This window comes from Nerophis lumbriciformis, linkage group LG17 (genome assembly GCF_033978685.3).
Source record: "Nerophis lumbriciformis linkage group LG17, RoL_Nlum_v2.1, whole genome shotgun sequence".
Lineage (NCBI taxonomy): Eukaryota > Metazoa > Chordata > Actinopteri > Syngnathiformes > Syngnathidae > Nerophis > Nerophis lumbriciformis.
The window spans coordinates 3,623,091-3,641,180 of record NC_084564.2 but is presented as its reverse complement, the minus strand read 5'-3'; the positions used below and the strand labels follow the sequence as shown (position 1 = coordinate 3,641,180).

The 18,090-nt window shown below is 44.4% G+C and overlaps 1 protein-coding gene across 1 annotated transcript in view; it reads right to left on the bottom strand.

Moving 5' to 3' along the window:
- Nucleotides 1-12,288, bottom strand: part of ppp1r14ab (protein phosphatase 1, regulatory (inhibitor) subunit 14Ab) — a 30,351-nt gene extending 18,063 nt beyond the window's left edge. Inside the window, exon 1 of the mRNA XM_061971971.1 lies at nucleotides 12,061-12,288. Coding sequence (XP_061827955.1) covers nucleotides 12,061-12,288 — 228 coding nt within the window. The remainder of the gene's footprint in view (nucleotides 1-12,060) is intronic.
- Between the last annotated feature and the right edge of the window lie 5,802 nt (nucleotides 12,289-18,090).

The window sequence follows — 18,090 nt, the reverse complement described above, 5'->3', positions numbered from 1 at the left end:
GCGTTTTTGGTGATCGTACGTTAGCGTTCTTTGTCATCGAACGTTAGCGTTTTTGGTGATCGCACGTTAGCGTTCTTTGTCATCGAACGTTAGCGTTTTTGGTGATCGCACGTTAGCGTTTTTGGTGATCGCACGTTAGCGTTTTTGGTGATCGCACGTTAGCGTTCTTTGTCATCGAACGTTAGCGTTTTTGGTGATCGCACGTTAGTGTTCTTTGTCACACGTTAGCGTTCTTGGTGATCGCACGTTAGCGTTTTTGGTGATCGCACGTTAGCATTCTTGGTGATCGCACGTTAGCGTTTTTGGTGATCGCATGTTAGCATTCTTGGTGATAGCACGTTAGCGTTCTTGGTGATCGCACGTTAGCGTTCTTTGTCATCGAACGTTAGCGTTTTTGGTGATAGCACGTTAGCGTTCTTTGTCACACGTTAGCCTTCTTGGTGATCGCACGTTAGCGTTTTTGGTGATCGCACGTTAGCGTTTTTGATGATCGCACGTTAGCGTTCTTGGTGATCGCACATTAGCGTTTTTGGTGATCACATGTTAGCGTTTTTGGTGATAGCACGTTAGCGTTCTTGGTGATCGCACGTTAGCGTTCTTGGTGATCGCACGTTAGCGTTCTTGGTGATCGCACGTTAGCGCTCTTGGTGATCGCACGTTAGCGTTTTTGGTGATCGCACGTTAGCGTTTTTGGTGATCGCACCTTAGCGTTCTTGGTGATCGCACGTTAGCGTTCTTGGTGATCGCACGTTAGCGTTCTTGGTGATCGCACGTTAGCGTTCTTTGTCATCGCACGTTAGCGTTTTTGGTGATCGCACGTTAGCGTTTTTGGTGATCGCACGTTAGCGTTCTTGGTGATCGCACGTTAGCGTTTTTGGTGATCGCATGTTAGCGTTTTTGGTGATAGCACATTAGCGTTCTTGGTGATCGAACGTTAGCGTTCTTGGTGATCGCACGTTAGCGTTCTTGGTGATCGCACATTAGCGTTTTTGGTGATAGCACGTTAGCGTTCTTGGTGATCGCACGTTAGCGTTCTTTGTCATCGCATGTTAGCGTTTTTAGTGATCGCACGTTAGCTTTCTTTGTCATCGCACGTTAGCGTTCTTGGTGATCGCACGTTAGCGTTCTTTGTCATCGAACGTTAGCGTTTTTGGTGATCGCACGTTAGCGTTCTTCGTCATCGCACGTTAGCGTTCTTGGTGATTGCACGTTAGCGTTCTTGGTGATCGCACATTAGCGTTCTTGGTGATCGCACGTTAGCGTTCTTGGTGATCGCACGTTAGCGTTTTTAGTGATCGCACGTTAGCTTTCTTTGTCATCGCACGTTAGTGTTCTTGGTGATCGCACGTTAGCGTTTTTGGTGATCGCACATTAGAGTTCTTGGTGATCGCACAAGCGTTCTTCGTCATCGCACGTTAGCGTTTTTGGTGATCGCACGTTAGCGTTTTTGGTGATCGCACATTAGCGTTCTTGGTGATCGCACAAGCGTTCTTCGTCATCGCACGTTAGCGTTCTTGGTGATCGCACGTTAGCGTTTTTGGTGATCGCACATTAGAGTTCTTGGTGATCGCACAAGCGTTCTTCGTCATCGCACGTTAGCGTTTTTGGTGATCGCACGTTAGCGTTCTTGGTGATCGCACAAGCGTTCTTCGTCATCGCACGTTAGCGTTCTTCGTCAACGCACGTTAGCGTTTTTGGTGATCGCACATTAGCGTTCTTGGTGATCGCACGTTAGCGTTTTTGGTGATCGCACGTTAGCGTTCTTTGTCATCGAACGTTAGCGTTCTTGGTGATCGCACGTTAGCGTTCTTGGTCATCGCACATTAGCGTTCTTGGTGATCGCACGTTAGCGTTCTTTGTCATCGAACGTTAGCGTTTTTGGTGATCGCACGTTAGCGTTTTTGGTGATCGCACGTTAGCGTTCTTGGTGATCGCACGTTAGCGTTCTTGGTGATCGCACGTTAGCGTTTTTGGTGATCGCATGTTAGCGTTTTTGGTGATAGCACGTTAGCGTTCTTGGTGATCGCACGTTAGCGTTCTTTGTCATCGCACGTTAGCGTTTTTGTTGATCGCACGTTAGCGTTTTTGGTGATCGCACGTTAGCGTTTTTGGTGATCGCACGTTAGCGTTTTTGGTGATCGCATGTTAGCGTTCTTGGTGATCGCACGTTAGCGTTCTTGGTGATCGCACGTTAGCGTTCTTGGTGATCGCACGTTAGCGTTCTTCGTCATCGCACGTTAGCGTTCTTCGTCATCGCACGTTAGCGTTCTTCGTCATCGCACGTTAGCGTTTTTGGTGATCACACGTTAGCGTTCTTGGTGATCGCACGTTAGCGTTCTTTGTCATCGCATGTTAGCGTTTTTAGTGATCGCACGTTAGCTTTCTTTGTCATCGCACGTTAGCGTTCTTGGTGATCGCACGTTAGCGTTCTTTGTCATCGAACGTTAGCGTTTTTGGTGATCGCACGTTAGCGTTTTTGGTGATCGCACGTTAGCGTTCTTCGTCAACGCACGTTAGCGTTCTTCGTCAACGCACGTTAGCGTTTTTGGTGATCGCACGTTAGCGTTTTTGGTGATCGCACATTAGCGTTCTTGGTGATCGCACAAGCGTTCTTCGTCATCGCACGTTAGCGTTCTTGGTGATCGCACGTTAGCGTTTTTGGTGATCGCACATTAGAGTTCTTGGTGATCGCACAAGCGTTCTTCGTCATCGCACGTTAGCGTTTTTGGTGATCGCACGTTAGCGTTCTTGGTGATCGCACTTTAGCGTTCTTCGTCATCGCACGTTAGCGTTCTTGGTGATCGCACGTTAGCGTTTTTGGTGATCGCACATTAGCGTTCTTCGTCATCACACGTTAGCTTTCTTCGTCATCGCACGTTAGCGTTTTTGGTGATCGCACGTTAGCGTTCTTCGTCATCGCACGTTAGCGTTTTTGGTGATCGCACGATAGCGTTCTTCGTCATCACACGTTAGCGTTCTTCGTCATCGCACGTTAGCGTTTTTGGTGATCGCACGTTAGCGGTCTTCGTCATCGCACGTTAGCGTTCTTGGTGATCGCACGTTAGCGTTTTTGGTGATCGCACGTTAGCGTTCTTCGTCATCGCACGTTAGCGTTCTTTGTCATTGAACGTTAGCGTTCTTTGTCATTGAACGTTAGCGTTCTTGGTGATCGCACGTTAGCGTTCTTCGTCATCGCACATTAGCGTTCTTGGTGATCGCACGTTAGCGTTCTTGGTGATCGCACATTAGCGTTCTTGGTGATCGCACGTTAGCGTTCTTTGTCATTGAACGTTAGCGTTTTTGGTGATCGCACGTTAGCGTTCTTTGTCATCGCACGTTAGCGTTTTTGGTGATCGCACGTTAGCGTTCTTTGTCATCGCACGTTAGCGTTCTTGGTGATCGCACGTTAGCGTTTTTGGTGATCGCACGTTAGCGTTCTTCGTCAACGCACGTTAGCGTTTTTGGTGATCGCACGTTAGCGTTCTTTGTCATCGCACGTTAGCGTTCTTTGTCATCGAACGTTAGCGTTCTTTGTCATTGAACGTTAGCGTTCTTGGTGATCGCACGTTAGCGTTCTTGGTGATAGCACGTTAGCGTTTTTGGTGATCGCACGTTAGCGTTCTTTGTCATCGCACGTTAGCGTTCTTTGTCATTGAACGTTAGCGTTCTTTGTCATTGAACGTTAGCGTTCTTGGTGATCGCACGTTAGCGTTCTTGGTGATAGCACGTTAGCGTTCTTGGTGATCGCACGTTAGCGTTCTTCGTCATCGCACGTTAGCGTTCTTCGTCATCGCACGTTAGCGTTCTTGGTGATCGCACGTTAGCGTTTTTGGTGATCGCACGTTAGCGTTCTTCGTCAACGCACGTTAGCGTTTTTGGTGATCGCACGTTAGCGTTCTTTGTCATCGCACGTTAGCGTTCTTTGTCATCGAACGTTAGCGTTCTTTGTCATTGAACGTTAGCTTTCTTGGTGATCGCACGTTAGCGTTCTTGGTGATAGCACGTTAGCGTTCTTGGTGATCACACGTTAGCGTTCTTTGTCATCGCACGTTAGCGTTCTTTGTCATCGCACGTTAGCGTTCTTTGTCATTGAACGTTAGCGTTCTTTGTCATTGAACGTTAGCGTTCTTGGTGATCGCACGTTAGCGTTCTTCGTCATCGCACGTTAGCGTTCTTCGTCATCGCACGTTAGCGTTCTTGGTGATCGCACGTTAGCGTTTTTGGTGATCGCACGTTAGCGTTCTTCGTCAACGCACGTTAGCGTTTTTGGTGATCGCACGTTAGCGTTCTTTGTCATCGCACGTTAGCGTTCTTTGTCATCGAACGTTAGCGTTCTTTGTCATTGAACGTTAGCGTTCTTGGTGATCGCACGTTAGCGTTCTTGGTGATAGCACGTTAGCGTTCTTGGTGATCGCACGTTAGCGTTCTTTGTCATCGCACGTTAGCGTTCTTTGTCATCGCACGTTAGCGTTCTTTGTCATTGAACGTTAGCGTTCTTTGTCATTGAACGTTAGCGTTCTTGGTGATCGCACGTTAGCGTTCTTCGTCATCGCACATTAGCGTTCTTGGTGATCGCACGTTAGCGTTCTTTGTCATCGCACGTTAGCGTTCTTTGTCATTGAACGTTAGCGTTCTTTGTCATTGAACGTTAGCGTTCTTGGTGATCGCACGTTAGCGTTCTTCGTCATCGCACATTAGCGTTCTTGGTGATCGCACGTTAGCGTTCTTGGTGATCGCACATTAGCGTTCTTGGTGATCGCACGTTAGCGTTCTTTGTCATTGAACGTTAGCGTTTTTGGTGATCGCACGTTAGCGTTCTTTGTCATCGCACGTTAGCGTTCTTGGTGATCGCACGTTAGCGTTTTTAGTGATCGCACGTTAGCTTTCTTTGTCATCGCACGTTAGTGTTCTTGGTGATCGCACGTTAGCGTTCTTTGTCATCGAACGTTAGCGTTTTTGGTGATCGCCCGTTAGCGTTTTTGGTGATCGCACGTTAGCGTTCTTTGTCATCGCACGTTAGCGTTTTTGGTGATCGCACGTTAGCGTTCTTCGTCAACGCACGTTAGCGTTCTTCGTCAACGCACGTTAGCGTTTTTGGTGATCGCACGTTAGCGTTTTTGGTGATCGCACATTAGCGTTCTTGGTGATCGCACAAGCGTTCTTCGTCATCGCACGTTAGCGTTCTTGGTGATCGCACGTTAGCGTTTTTGGTGATCGCACATTAGAGTTCTTGGTGATCGCACAAGCGTTCTTCGTCATCGCACGTTAGCGTTTTTGGTGATCGCACGTTAGCGTTCTTGGTGATCGCACAAGCGTTCTTCGTCATCGCACGTTAGCGTTCTTGGTGATCGCACGTTAGCGTTCTTGGTGATCGCACGTTAGCGTTCTTTGTGATCGCACGTTAGCGTTTTTGGTGATCGCACGTTAGCGTTTTTGGTGATCGCACGTTAGCGTTCTTGGTGATCGCACGTTAGCGTTTTTTGGTGATCGCACGATAGCGTTCTTCGTCATCGCACGTTAGCGTTCTTGGTGATCGCACGTTAGTGTTCTTGGTGATCGCACGTTAGTGTTTTTTTTCATCACACGTTAGCATTCTTCTTCATCACACGTTAGCATTCTTCTTTATCATACGTTAGCATTCTTTTTCATCACATGTTAGCATTCTTCTTCATCACACGTTAGCATTCTTTTTTATCATACGTTAGCATTCTTCTTCATCAAACGTTAGCATTCTTCTTTATCATACGTTAGCATTCTTTATTATCACACTTTAGCGTTCTTTGTCACACGTTAGCGTTCTTGGTGATCGCACGTTAGCGTTTTTGGTGATCGCACATTAGCGTTCTTGGTGATCGCACGTTAGCGTTTTTAGTGATCGCACGTTAGCTTTCTTTGTCATCGCACGTTAGTGTTCTTGGTGATCGCACGTTAGCGTTCTTTGTCATCGAACGTTAGCGTTTTTGGTGATCGCCCGTTAGCGTTTTTGGTGATCGCACGTTAGCGTTTTTGGTGATCGCACGTTAGCGTTCTTGGTGATCGCACATTAGCGTTCTTGGTGATCGCACGTTAGCGTTTTTGGTGATCGCATGTTAGCGTTTTTGGTGATAGCACGTTAGCGTTGTTGGTGATCGCACGTTAGCGTTCTTTGTCATCGCACGTTAGCATTCTTTGTCATCGCACGTTAGCGTTCTTGGTGATAGCACGTTAGCGTTCTTGGTGATCGCACGTTAGCGTTCTTGGTGATCGCACGTTAGCGTTTTTGGTGATCGCACGTTAGCGTTCTTTGTCATCGAATGTTAGTGTTTTTGGTGATCGCACGTTAGCGTTCTTGGTGATCGCACGTTAGCGTTCTTGGTGATCGCACGTTAGCGTTCTTTGTGATCGCACGTTAGCGTTTTTGGTGATCGCACGTTAGCGTTCTTGGTGATCGCACGTTAGCGTTTTTGGTGATCGCACGTTAGCGTTCTTGGTGATCGCACGTTAGCGTTTCTTGGTGATCGCACGTTAGCGTTCTTGGTGATCGCACGTTAGTGTTTTTTTTCATCACACGTTAGCATTCTTCTTCATCACACGTTAGCATTCTTCTTTATCATACGTTAGCATTCTTTTTCATCACATGTTAGCATTCTTCTTCATCACACGTTAGCATTCTTTTTTATCATACGTTAGCATTCTTCTTCATCAAACGTTAGCATTCTTCTTTATCATACGTTAGCATTCTTTATTATCACACTTTAGCGTTCTTTGTCACACGTTAGCGTTCTTGGTGATCGCACGTTAGCGTTTTTGGTGATCGCACGTTAGCGTTCTTGGTGATCGCACGTTAGCGTTTTTGGTGATCGCACTTAAGCGTTCTTCGTCATCGCATGTTAGCGTTCTTCGTCATCGCACGTTAGCGTTTTTGGTGATCGCACGATAGCGTTCTTCGTCATCACACGTTAGCGTTCTTCGTCATCGCACGTTAGCGTTTTTGGTGATCGCACGTTAGCGTTCTTCGTCATCACACGTTAGCTTTCTTCGTCATCGCACGTTAGCGTTTTTGGTGATCGCACGTTAGCGTTTTTTGGTGATCGCACGTTAGTGTTTTTTGGTGATCGCACGTTAGCGTTTTTTGGTGATCGCACGTTAGTGTTTTTTGGTGATCGCACGTTAGCGTTCTTCGTCATCACACGTTAGCTTTCTTCGTCATCGCACGTTAGCGTTTTTGGTGATCGCACGTTAGCGTTTTTTGGTGATCGCACGTTAGTGTTCTTCGTCATCGCACGTTAGCGTTCTTGGTGATCGCACGTTAGCGTTTTTTGGTGATCGCACGATAGCGTTCTTCGTCATCACACGTTAGCGTTCTTCGTCATCGCACGTTAGCGTTCTTGGTGATCGCACGTTAGCGTTCTTGGTGATCGCACGTTAGCGTTTTTTGGTGATCGCACGATAGCGTTCTTCGTCATCACACGTTAGCGTTCTTCGTCATCGCACGTTAGCGTTTTTGGTGATCGCACGTTAGCGTTCTTCGTCATCACACGTTAGCTTTCTTCGTCATCGCACGTTAGCGTTTTTGGTGATCGCACGTTAGCGTTTTTTGGTGATCGCACGTTAGTGTTCTTCGTCATCGCACGTTAGCATTCTTGGTGATCGCACGTTAGCGTTTTTTGGTGATCGCACGATAGCGTTCTTCGTCATCACACGTTAGCGTTCTTCGTCATCGCACGTTAGCGTTCTTGGTGATCGCACGTTAGCGTTCTTGGTGATCGCACGTTAGCGTTTTTTGGTGATCGCACGATAGCGTTCTTCGTCATCACACGTTAGCGTTCTTCGTCATCGCACGTTAGCGTTTTTGGTGATCGCACGTTAGCGTTCTTCGTCATCACACGTTAGCTTTCTTCGTCATCGCACGTTAGCGTTTTTGGTGATCGCACGTTAGCGTTTTTTGGTGATCGCACGTTAGTGTTCTTCGTCATCGCACGTTAGCGTTTTTGGTGATCGCACGTTAGCGTTCTTGGTGATCGCACGTTAGCGTTTTTGGTGATCGCACGTTAGCGTTTTTGGTGATCGCACGTTAGCGTTTTTGGTGATCGCACGTTAGCGTTCTTGGTGATCGCACGTTAGCGTTTTTTGGTGATCGCACGATAGCGTTCTTCGTCATCGCACGTTAGCGTTCTTGGTGATCGCACGTTAGCGTTCTTGGTGATCGCACGTTAGTGTTTTTTTTCATCACACGTTAGCATTCTTCTTCATCACACGTTAGCATTCTTCTTTATCATACGTTAGCATTCTTTTTCATCACATGTTAGCATTCTTCTTCATCACACGTTAGCATTCTTTTTTATCATACGTTAGCATTCTTCTTCATCAAACGTTAGCATTCTTCTTTATCATACGTTAGCATTCTTTATTATCACACTTTAGCGTTCTTTGTCACACGTTAGCGTTCTTGGTGATCGCACGTTAGCGTTTTTGGTGATCGCACATTAGCGTTCTTGGTGATCGCACGTTAGCGTTTTTAGTGATCGCACGTTAGCTTTCTTTGTCATCGCACGTTAGTGTTCTTGGTGATCGCACGTTAGCGTTCTTTGTCATCGAACGTTAGCGTTTTTGGTGATCGCCCGTTAGCGTTTTTGGTGATCGCACGTTAGCGTTTTTGGTGATCGCACGTTAGCGTTCTTGGTGATCGCACATTAGCGTTCTTGGTGATCGCACGTTAGCGTTTTTGGTGATCGCATGTTAGCGTTTTTGGTGATAGCACGTTAGCGTTGTTGGTGATCGCACGTTAGCGTTCTTTGTCATCGCACGTTAGCATTCTTTGTCATCGCACGTTAGCGTTCTTGGTGATAGCACGTTAGCGTTCTTGGTGATCGCACGTTAGCGTTCTTGGTGATCGCACGTTAGCGTTTTTGGTGATCGCACGTTAGCGTTCTTTGTCATCGAATGTTAGTGTTTTTGGTGATCGCACGTTAGCGTTCTTGGTGATCGCACGTTAGCGTTCTTGGTGATCGCACGTTAGCGTTCTTTGTGATCGCACGTTAGCGTTTTTGGTGATCGCACGTTAGCGTTCTTGGTGATCGCACGTTAGCGTTTTTGGTGATCGCACGTTAGCGTTCTTGGTGATCGCACGTTAGCGTTTCTTGGTGATCGCACGTTAGCGTTCTTGGTGATCGCACGTTAGTGTTTTTTTTCATCACACGTTAGCATTCTTCTTCATCACACGTTAGCATTCTTCTTTATCATACGTTAGCATTCTTTTTCATCACATGTTAGCATTCTTCTTCATCACACGTTAGCATTCTTTTTTATCATACGTTAGCATTCTTCTTCATCAAACGTTAGCATTCTTCTTTATCATACGTTAGCATTCTTTATTATCACACTTTAGCGTTCTTTGTCACACGTTAGCGTTCTTGGTGATCGCACGTTAGCGTTTTTGGTGATCGCACGTTAGCGTTCTTGGTGATCGCACGTTAGCGTTTTTGGTGATCGCACTTAAGCGTTCTTCGTCATCGCATGTTAGCGTTCTTCGTCATCGCACGTTAGCGTTTTTGGTGATCGCACGATAGCGTTCTTCGTCATCACACGTTAGCGTTCTTCGTCATCGCACGTTAGCGTTTTTGGTGATCGCACGTTAGCGTTCTTCGTCATCACACGTTAGCTTTCTTCGTCATCGCACGTTAGCGTTTTTGGTGATCGCACGTTAGCGTTTTTTGGTGATCGCACGTTAGTGTTTTTTGGTGATCGCACGTTAGCGTTTTTTGGTGATCGCACGTTAGTGTTTTTTGGTGATCGCACGTTAGCGTTCTTCGTCATCACACGTTAGCTTTCTTCGTCATCGCACGTTAGCGTTTTTGGTGATCGCACGTTAGCGTTTTTTGGTGATCGCACGTTAGTGTTCTTCGTCATCGCACGTTAGCGTTCTTGGTGATCGCACGTTAGCGTTTTTTGGTGATCGCACGATAGCGTTCTTCGTCATCACACGTTAGCGTTCTTCGTCATCGCACGTTAGCGTTCTTGGTGATCGCACGTTAGCGTTCTTGGTGATCGCACGTTAGCGTTTTTTGGTGATCGCACGATAGCGTTCTTCGTCATCACACGTTAGCGTTCTTCGTCATCGCACGTTAGCGTTTTTGGTGATCGCACGTTAGCGTTCTTCGTCATCACACGTTAGCTTTCTTCGTCATCGCACGTTAGCGTTTTTGGTGATCGCACGTTAGCGTTTTTTGGTGATCGCACGTTAGTGTTCTTCGTCATCGCACGTTAGCATTCTTGGTGATCGCACGTTAGCGTTTTTTGGTGATCGCACGATAGCGTTCTTCGTCATCACACGTTAGCGTTCTTCGTCATCGCACGTTAGCGTTCTTGGTGATCGCACGTTAGCGTTCTTGGTGATCGCACGTTAGCGTTTTTTGGTGATCGCACGATAGCGTTCTTCGTCATCACACGTTAGCGTTCTTCGTCATCGCACGTTAGCGTTTTTGGTGATCGCACGTTAGCGTTCTTCGTCATCACACGTTAGCTTTCTTCGTCATCGCACGTTAGCGTTTTTGGTGATCGCACGTTAGCGTTTTTTGGTGATCGCACGTTAGTGTTCTTCGTCATCGCACGTTAGCGTTTTTGGTGATCGCACGTTAGCGTTCTTGGTGATCGCACGTTAGCGTTTTTGGTGATCGCACGTTAGCGTTTTTGGTGATCGCACGTTAGCGTTTTTGGTGATCGCACGTTAGCGTTCTTGGTGATCGCACGTTAGCGTTTTTTGGTGATCGCACGATAGCGTTCTTCGTCATCGCACGTTAGCGTTCTTGGTGATCGCACGTTAGCGTTCTTGGTGATCGCACGTTAGTGTTTTTTTTCATCACACGTTAGCATTCTTCTTCATCACACGTTAGCATTCTTCTTTATCATACGTTAGCATTCTTTTTCATCACATGTTAGCATTCTTCTTCATCACACGTTAGCATTCTTTTTTATCATACGTTAGCATTCTTCTTCATCAAACGTTAGCATTCTTCTTTATCATACGTTAGCATTCTTTATTATCAAACTTTAGCGTTCTTTGTCACACGTTAGCGTTCTTGGTGATCGCACGTTAGCGTTTTGGGTGATCGCACGTTAGCGTTCTTTGTCATCGAATGTTAGCGTTTTTGGTGATCGCACGTTAGCGTTCTTTGTCATAGCACGTTAGCGTTCTTGGTGATCGCACGTTAGCATTTTTGGTGATCGCACGTTAGCGTTCTTGGTGATCGCACGTTAGCGTTCTTGGTGATCGCACGTTAGCGTTCTTTGTGATCGCACGTTAGCGTTTTTGGTGATCGCACGTTAGCGTTCTTTGTCATCGCACGTTAGCGTTTTTGGTGATCGCACGTTAGCGTTTTTGGTGATCGCACATTAGCGTTTTTGGTGATAGCACTTTAGCGTTCTTGGTGATCGCACGTTAGCGTTCTTCGTCATCGCACGTTAGCGTTCTTGGTGATCGCACGTTAGCGTTTTTGGTGATCGCACGTTAGTGTTCTTGGTGATCGCACGTTAGCGTTTTTGGTGATCGCATGTTAGCGTTTTTGGTGATCGCACGTTAGCGTTTTTGGTGATCGCACGTTAGCGTTCTTGGTGATCGCACGTTAGCGTTCTTTTTCATGAGACTTTTAATCACGTCGATTGTCGAGGCTACCTAAAAAAAAAAAAAAAGGCGGAGCCAAACAATGAACTGATTGATTGTTTTGACACAACTAATGGGAAGAATATTTCCTCATGCACTTCCACACGCCATCACCAGGGGCAGCGTTGTTCTGTGTCACAACTCCTCGTCAAACATTTGTCCAAATGTCGACGCCAGACTTAAGACGTCGTTCATCGACATTTGAACAAACTGGCACGAGCTTGTAGCCATGGCAACCGATCATAACAAAGATGGAAGGGACTTGTTGTAACTATGTAGAATTAGCAAACACATAGGTTGTGCTCCTGTGACACAACCTATGCAACTTTGTCTCAGATCAACAATTAGAAGCTAGTACTTGTCCTCCAGGTCATGTGACTGGACCGGTCTCCAAGCTGAGGTCCCAGCATCCTCTCACTCACCCGGCCCCTGTAGAGCTCGTCCAGGCCGCAGTCGATCCACTTCTCCACGTCCAGCCTTCTCTGCAGCTCCTTGCGGTTGTACTTGACCGTGACTCTGGCCTGCCGTCTCTGCAGGCCGTGACCCGGCTCGCGTCCCACGCTGCCCCCGCCACCACCGCCACCACCCGCCCGGTTGGGCGAAGGGTGGCACACCTTGTTGACCCGCCGCCCCACCCGGTTGGCTGCCATCAGGATGCTGCAGGACCAAAGTATTCTCTTTCAAATGTCTTCTTTCTCCAAAAAATTCCAGCTTGAAAGAAATAATTGAATTTAAATGAGAGTAAATTACTGATGGTATCAAAAATAAATAATAAAAAGTAACTGTTTTTCCACAGTATAAAAAAAAGGTGCACGGTTTAAAATGTAAAAGATAATAATTAGGATAATAGAAATATAAAAAAGAGCAGCAGTAATGTACAGCGTGCGTGATGCGCGTACACACTGAGGACCAGCAGGGAGGGGAACACGCGGTTGTTGGTGATGCCTTCAGGTGTAGTCGGAATACTCACTTTAACTGGCAGTTCCAACATTCAAATATCTGTGTTGTATTTTCAAAGTCATACTTTATAAACTACTGAAATAGTGTTATTACCGAACATATTTTTGCTAACAGATCGTTCATTTTGTCAAAATTTTAATATTTACCACCGCAAACCCAAGGAAGTCGCTCGTTTTCCATCGAATGGACCAGTGGCTTTGAACGCAGCATCAGGGTGTTTTTCTCTCTCTCTGGGTCCTAAAGCCTGCCGAGTCACTGGCGCAGCGTGTATATGTTGGCTGTTGAGCAGCAGCGACATCTGCTGGCTAAACTCCACAACGTTACAATAGATAGATAGATAAGATACTTTATTGATTCCTTCAGGGGAGTTCCTTCAGGAAAATTTAAATTCCAGCAGCAGTGTACAGAATTGAGATCGAATTTAAAAGTAAATAAGGGAATAAATGGAAACAAAATAGAAAAATATTACAATAAGAATTAAAATAAAAGCAACAATGAGAAATAAAGCTGCAAGCAGCATTGGTCGGGCCCGCATATTTGGCAGGTGCTAGTCCTAAGTGTCCCAATACTTTTGTCCAGTTTTAGTAGTAAGTGTCCCAATACTTTTGTCAAGTTGTAGTCCTAAGTGTCCCAATACATTTGTCAAGTTTTAATCGTCCCAATACTTTTGTCCAGTTTTAGTCCTAAGTGTCCCAAAACATTTGTCCAGTTTTAGTCCTAAGTGTCCCAATACTTTTGTCCAGTGGTAGTTCTATGTGTCCCAACACTTTTGTCAAGTTTTAGTCCCAAGTGGCCCAATACTTTTGTCAAGTTTTAGTCCTAAGTGTCCCAATACTTTTGTCCAGTGGTAATCCGAAGTGTCCCAATATTTATGTCAAGTTGTAGTCAAGTGTCCCAATACTTTTGTCAAGTGGTAATCCGAAGTGTCCCAATATTTATGTCAAGTTGTAGTCAAGTGTCCCAATACTTTTGTCAAGTTTTAGTCCCAAGTGGCCCAAAACTTTTGTCAAGTTTTAGTCCCAAGTTTCCCAATACTTTTGTCAAGTTGTAGTCCCAAGTGTCCCAATACTTTTGTCCAGTTGTCGTCCTAAGTGTCCCAATACTTTTGTCCAGTTGTCGTCCTAAGTGTCCCAATACTTTTGTCCAGTTTTAGTAGTAAGTGTCCCAATACTTTTGTCAAGTTGTAGTCCTAAGTGTCCCAATACATTTGTCAAGTTTTAATCCTAAGTGTCCCAATACTTTTGTCCAGTTTTAGTCCTAAGTGTCCCAATACTTTTGTCCAGTGGTAGTTCTATGTGTCCCAACACTTTTGTCAAGTTTTAGTCCCAAGTGGCCCAATACTTTTGTCAAGTTTTAGTCCTAAGTGTCCCAATACTTTTGTCCAGTGGTAATCCGAAGTGTCCCAATATTTATGTCAAGTTGTAGTCAAGTGTCCCAATACTTTTGTCAAGTTTTAGTCCCAAGTGGCCCAAAACTTTTGTCAAGTTTTAGTCCCAAGTTTCCCAATACTTTTGTCAAGTTGTAGTCCCAAGTGTCCCAATACTTTTGTCCAGTTGTCGTCCTAAGTGTCCCAATACTTTTGTCCAGTTGTCGTCCTAAGTGTCCCAATACTTTTGTCCAGTTTTAGTAGTAAGTGTCCCAATACTTTTGTCAAGTTGTAGTCCTAAGTGTCCCAATACATTTGTCAAGTTTTAATCCTAAGTGTCCCAATACTTTTGTCCAGTTTTAGTCCTAAGTGTCCCAAAACATTTGTCCAGTTTTAGTCCTAAGTGTCCCAATACTTTTGTCCAGTGGTAGTTCTATGTGTCCCAACACTTTTGTCAAGTTTTAGTCCCAAGTGGCCCAATACTTTTGTCAAGTTGTAGTCCTAAGTGTCCCAATACTTTTGTCCAGTGGTAATCCAAAGTGTCCCAATATTTATGTCAAGTTGTAGTCAAGTGTCCCAATACTTTTGTCAAGTTTTAGTCCCAAGTGGCCCAAAACTTTTGTCAAGTTTTAGTCCCAAGTTTCCCAATACTTTTGTCAAGTTGTAGTCCCAAGTGTCCCAATACTTTTGTCCAGTTGTCGTCCTAAGTGTCCCAATACTTTTGTCCAGTTGTCGTCCTAAGTGTCCCAATACTTTTGTCCAGTATTAGTAGTAAGTGTCCCAATACTTTTGTCAAGTTGTAGTCCTAAGTGTCCCAATACATTTGTCAAGTTTTAATCCTAAGTGTCCCAATACTTTTGTCCAGTTTTAGTCCTAAGTGTCCCAAAACATTTGTCCAGTTTTAGTCCTAAGTGTCCCAATACTTTTGTCCAGTGGTAGTTCTATGTGTCCCAACACTTTTGTCAAGTTTTAGTCCCAAGTGGCCCAATACTTTTGTCAAGTTGTAGTCCTAAGTGTCCCAATACTTTTGTCCAGTGGTAATCCGAAGTGTCCCAATATTTATGTCAAGTTGTAGTCAAGTGTCCCAATACTTTTGTCAGGTTTTAGTCCCAAGTGGCCCAAAACTTTTGTCAAGTTTTAGTCCCAAGTTTCCCAATACTTTTGTCAAGTTGTAGTCTAAGTGTCCCAATACTTTTGTCCAGTTGTCGTCCTAAGTGTCCCAATACTTTTGTCCAGTTGTCGTCCTAAGTGTCCCAATACTTTTGTCCAGTTTTAGTAGTAAGTGTCCCAATACTTTTGTCAAGTTGTAGTCCTAAGTGTCCCAATACATTTGTCAAGTTTTAATCCTAAGTGTCCCAATACTTTTGTCCAGTTTTAGTCCTAAGTGTCCCAAAACATTTGTCCAGTTTTAGTCCTAAGTGTCCCAATACTTTTGTCCAGTTTTAGTAGTAAGTGTCCCAATACTTTTGTCAAGTTGTAGTCCTAAGTGTCCCAATACTTTTGTCAAGTTTTAATCCTAAGTGTCCCAATACTTTTGTCCAGTTTTAGTCCTAAGTGTCCCAATACTTTTGTCCAGTTTTAGTAGTAAGTGTCCCAATACTTTTGTCAAGTTGTAGTCCTAAGTGTCCCAATACATTTGTCAAGTTTTAATCCTAAGTGTCCCAATACTTTTGTCCAGTTTTAGTCCTAAGTGTCCCAAAACATTTGTCCAGTTGTAGTCCTAAGTGTCCCAATACTTTTGTCCAGTGGTAGTTCTATGTGTCCCAACACTTTTGTCAAGTTTTAGTCCCAAGTGGCCCAATACTTTTGTCAAGTTTTAGTCCTAAGTGTCCCAATACTTTTGTCCAGTGGTAATCCGAAGTGTCCCAATATTTATGTCAAGTTGTAGTCAAGTGTCCCAATACTTTTGTCAAGTTTTAGTCCCAAGTGGCCCAAAACTTTTGTCAAGTTTTAGTCCCAAGTTTCCCAATACTTTTGTCAAGTTGTAGTCCCAAGTGTCCCAATACTTTTGTCCAGTTGTCGTCCTAAGTGTCCCAATACTTTTGTCCAGTTGTCGTCCTAAGTGTCCCAATACTTTTGTCCAGTTTTAGTAGTAAGTGTCCCAATACTTTTGTCAAGTTGTAGTCCTAAGTGTCCCAATACATTTGTCAAGTTTTAATCCTAAGTGTCCCAATACTTTTGTCCAGTTTTAGTCCTAAGTGTCCCAATACTTTTGTCCAGTGGTAGTTCTATGTGTCCCAACACTTTTGTCAAGTTTTAGTCCCAAGTGTCCCAATACATTTGTCAAGTTTTAATCCTAAGTGTCCCAATACTTTTGTCCAGTTTTAGTCCTAAGTGTCCCAAAACATTTGTCCAGTTTTAGTCCTAAGTGTCCCAATACTTTTGTCCAGTGGTAGTTCTATGTGTCCCAACACTTTTGTCAAGTTTTAGTCCCAAGTGGCCCAATACTTTTGTCAAGTTTTAATCCTAAGTGTCCCAATACTTTTGTCCAGTGGTAATCCGAAGTGTCCCAATATTTATGTCAAGTTGTAGTCAAGTGTCCCAATACTTTTGTCAAGTTTTAGTCCCAAGTGGCCCAAAACTTTTGTCAAGTTTTAGTCCCAAGTTTCCCAATACTTTTGTCAAGTTGTAGTCCCAAGTGTCCCAATACTTTTGTCCAGTTGTCGTCCTAAGTGTCCCAATACTTTTGTCCGGTGGTAGTCATAAGTGTCCCAATACTTTTGTCCAGTTGTAGTCCTAAGTGTCCCAATACTTTTGTCCAGTGGTAGTTCTATGTGTCCCAACACTTTTGTCAAGTTTTAGTCCCAAGTGGCCCAATACTTTTGTCAAGTTTTAGTCCTAAGTGTCCCAATACTTTTGTCCAGTGGTAATCCGAAGTGTCCCAATATTTATGTCAAGTTGTAGTCAAGTGTCCCAATACTTTTGTCAAGTTTTAGTCCCAAGTGGCCCAAAACTTTTGTCAAGTTTTAGTCCCAAGTGTCCCAATACTTTTGTCCAGTTGTCGTCCTAAGTGTCCCAATACTTTTGTCCAGTTTTAGTAGTAAGTGTCCCAATACTTTTGTCAAGTTGTAGTCCTAAGTGTCCCAATACATTTGTCAAGTTTTAATCGTCCCAGTACTTTTGTCCAGTTTTAGTCCTAAGTGTCCCAAAACATTTGTCCAGTTTTAGTCCCAAGTTTCTCAATACTTTTGTCAAGTTGTAGTCCCAAGTGTCCCAATACTTTTGTCCAGTTGTCGTCCTAAGTGTCCCAATACTTTTGTCAAGTTGTAGTCCTAAGTGTCCCAATACATTTGTCAAGTTTTAATCGTCCCAGTACTTTTGTCCAGTTTTAGTCCTAAGTGTCCCAAAACATTTGTCCAGTTTTAGTCCCAAGTTTCCCAATACTTTTGTCAAGTTGTAGTCCCAAGTGTCCCAATACTTTTGTCCAGTTGTCGTCCTAAGTGTCCCAATACTTTTGTCCAGTTGTCGTCCTAAGTGTCCCAATACTTTTGTCCAGTTTTAGTAGTAAGTGTCCCAATACTTTTGTCAAGTTGTAGTCCTAAGTGTCCCAATACTTTTGTCAAGTTTTAGTCCCAAGTGGCCCAAAACCTTTGTCAAGTTTTAGTCCCAAGTTTCCCAATACTTTTGTCAAGTTGTAGTCCCAAGTGTCCCAATACCTTTGTCCAGTTGTCGTCCTAAGTGTCCCAATACTTTTGTCCAGTTTTAGTAGTAAGTGTCCCAATACTTTTGTCAAGTTGTAGTCCCAAGTGTCCCAATACATTTGTCAAGTTTTAATCCTAAGTGTCCCAATACTTTTGTCCAGTTTTAGTCCTAAGTGTCCCAAAACATTTGTCCAGTTTTAGTCCTAAGTGTCCCAATACTTTTGTCCAGTGGTAGTTCTATGTGTCCCAACACTTTTGTCAAGTTTTAGTCCCAAGTGGCCCAATACTTTTGTCAAGTTTTAGTCCTAAGTGTCCCAATACTTTTGTCCAGTGGTAATCCGAAGTGTCCCAATATTTATGTCAAGTTGTAGTCAAGTGTCCCAATACTTTTGTCAAGTTTTAGTCCCAAGTGGCCCAAAACTTTTGTCAAGTTTTAGTCCCAAGTTTCCCAATACTTTTGTCAAGTTGTAGTCCCAAGTGTCCCA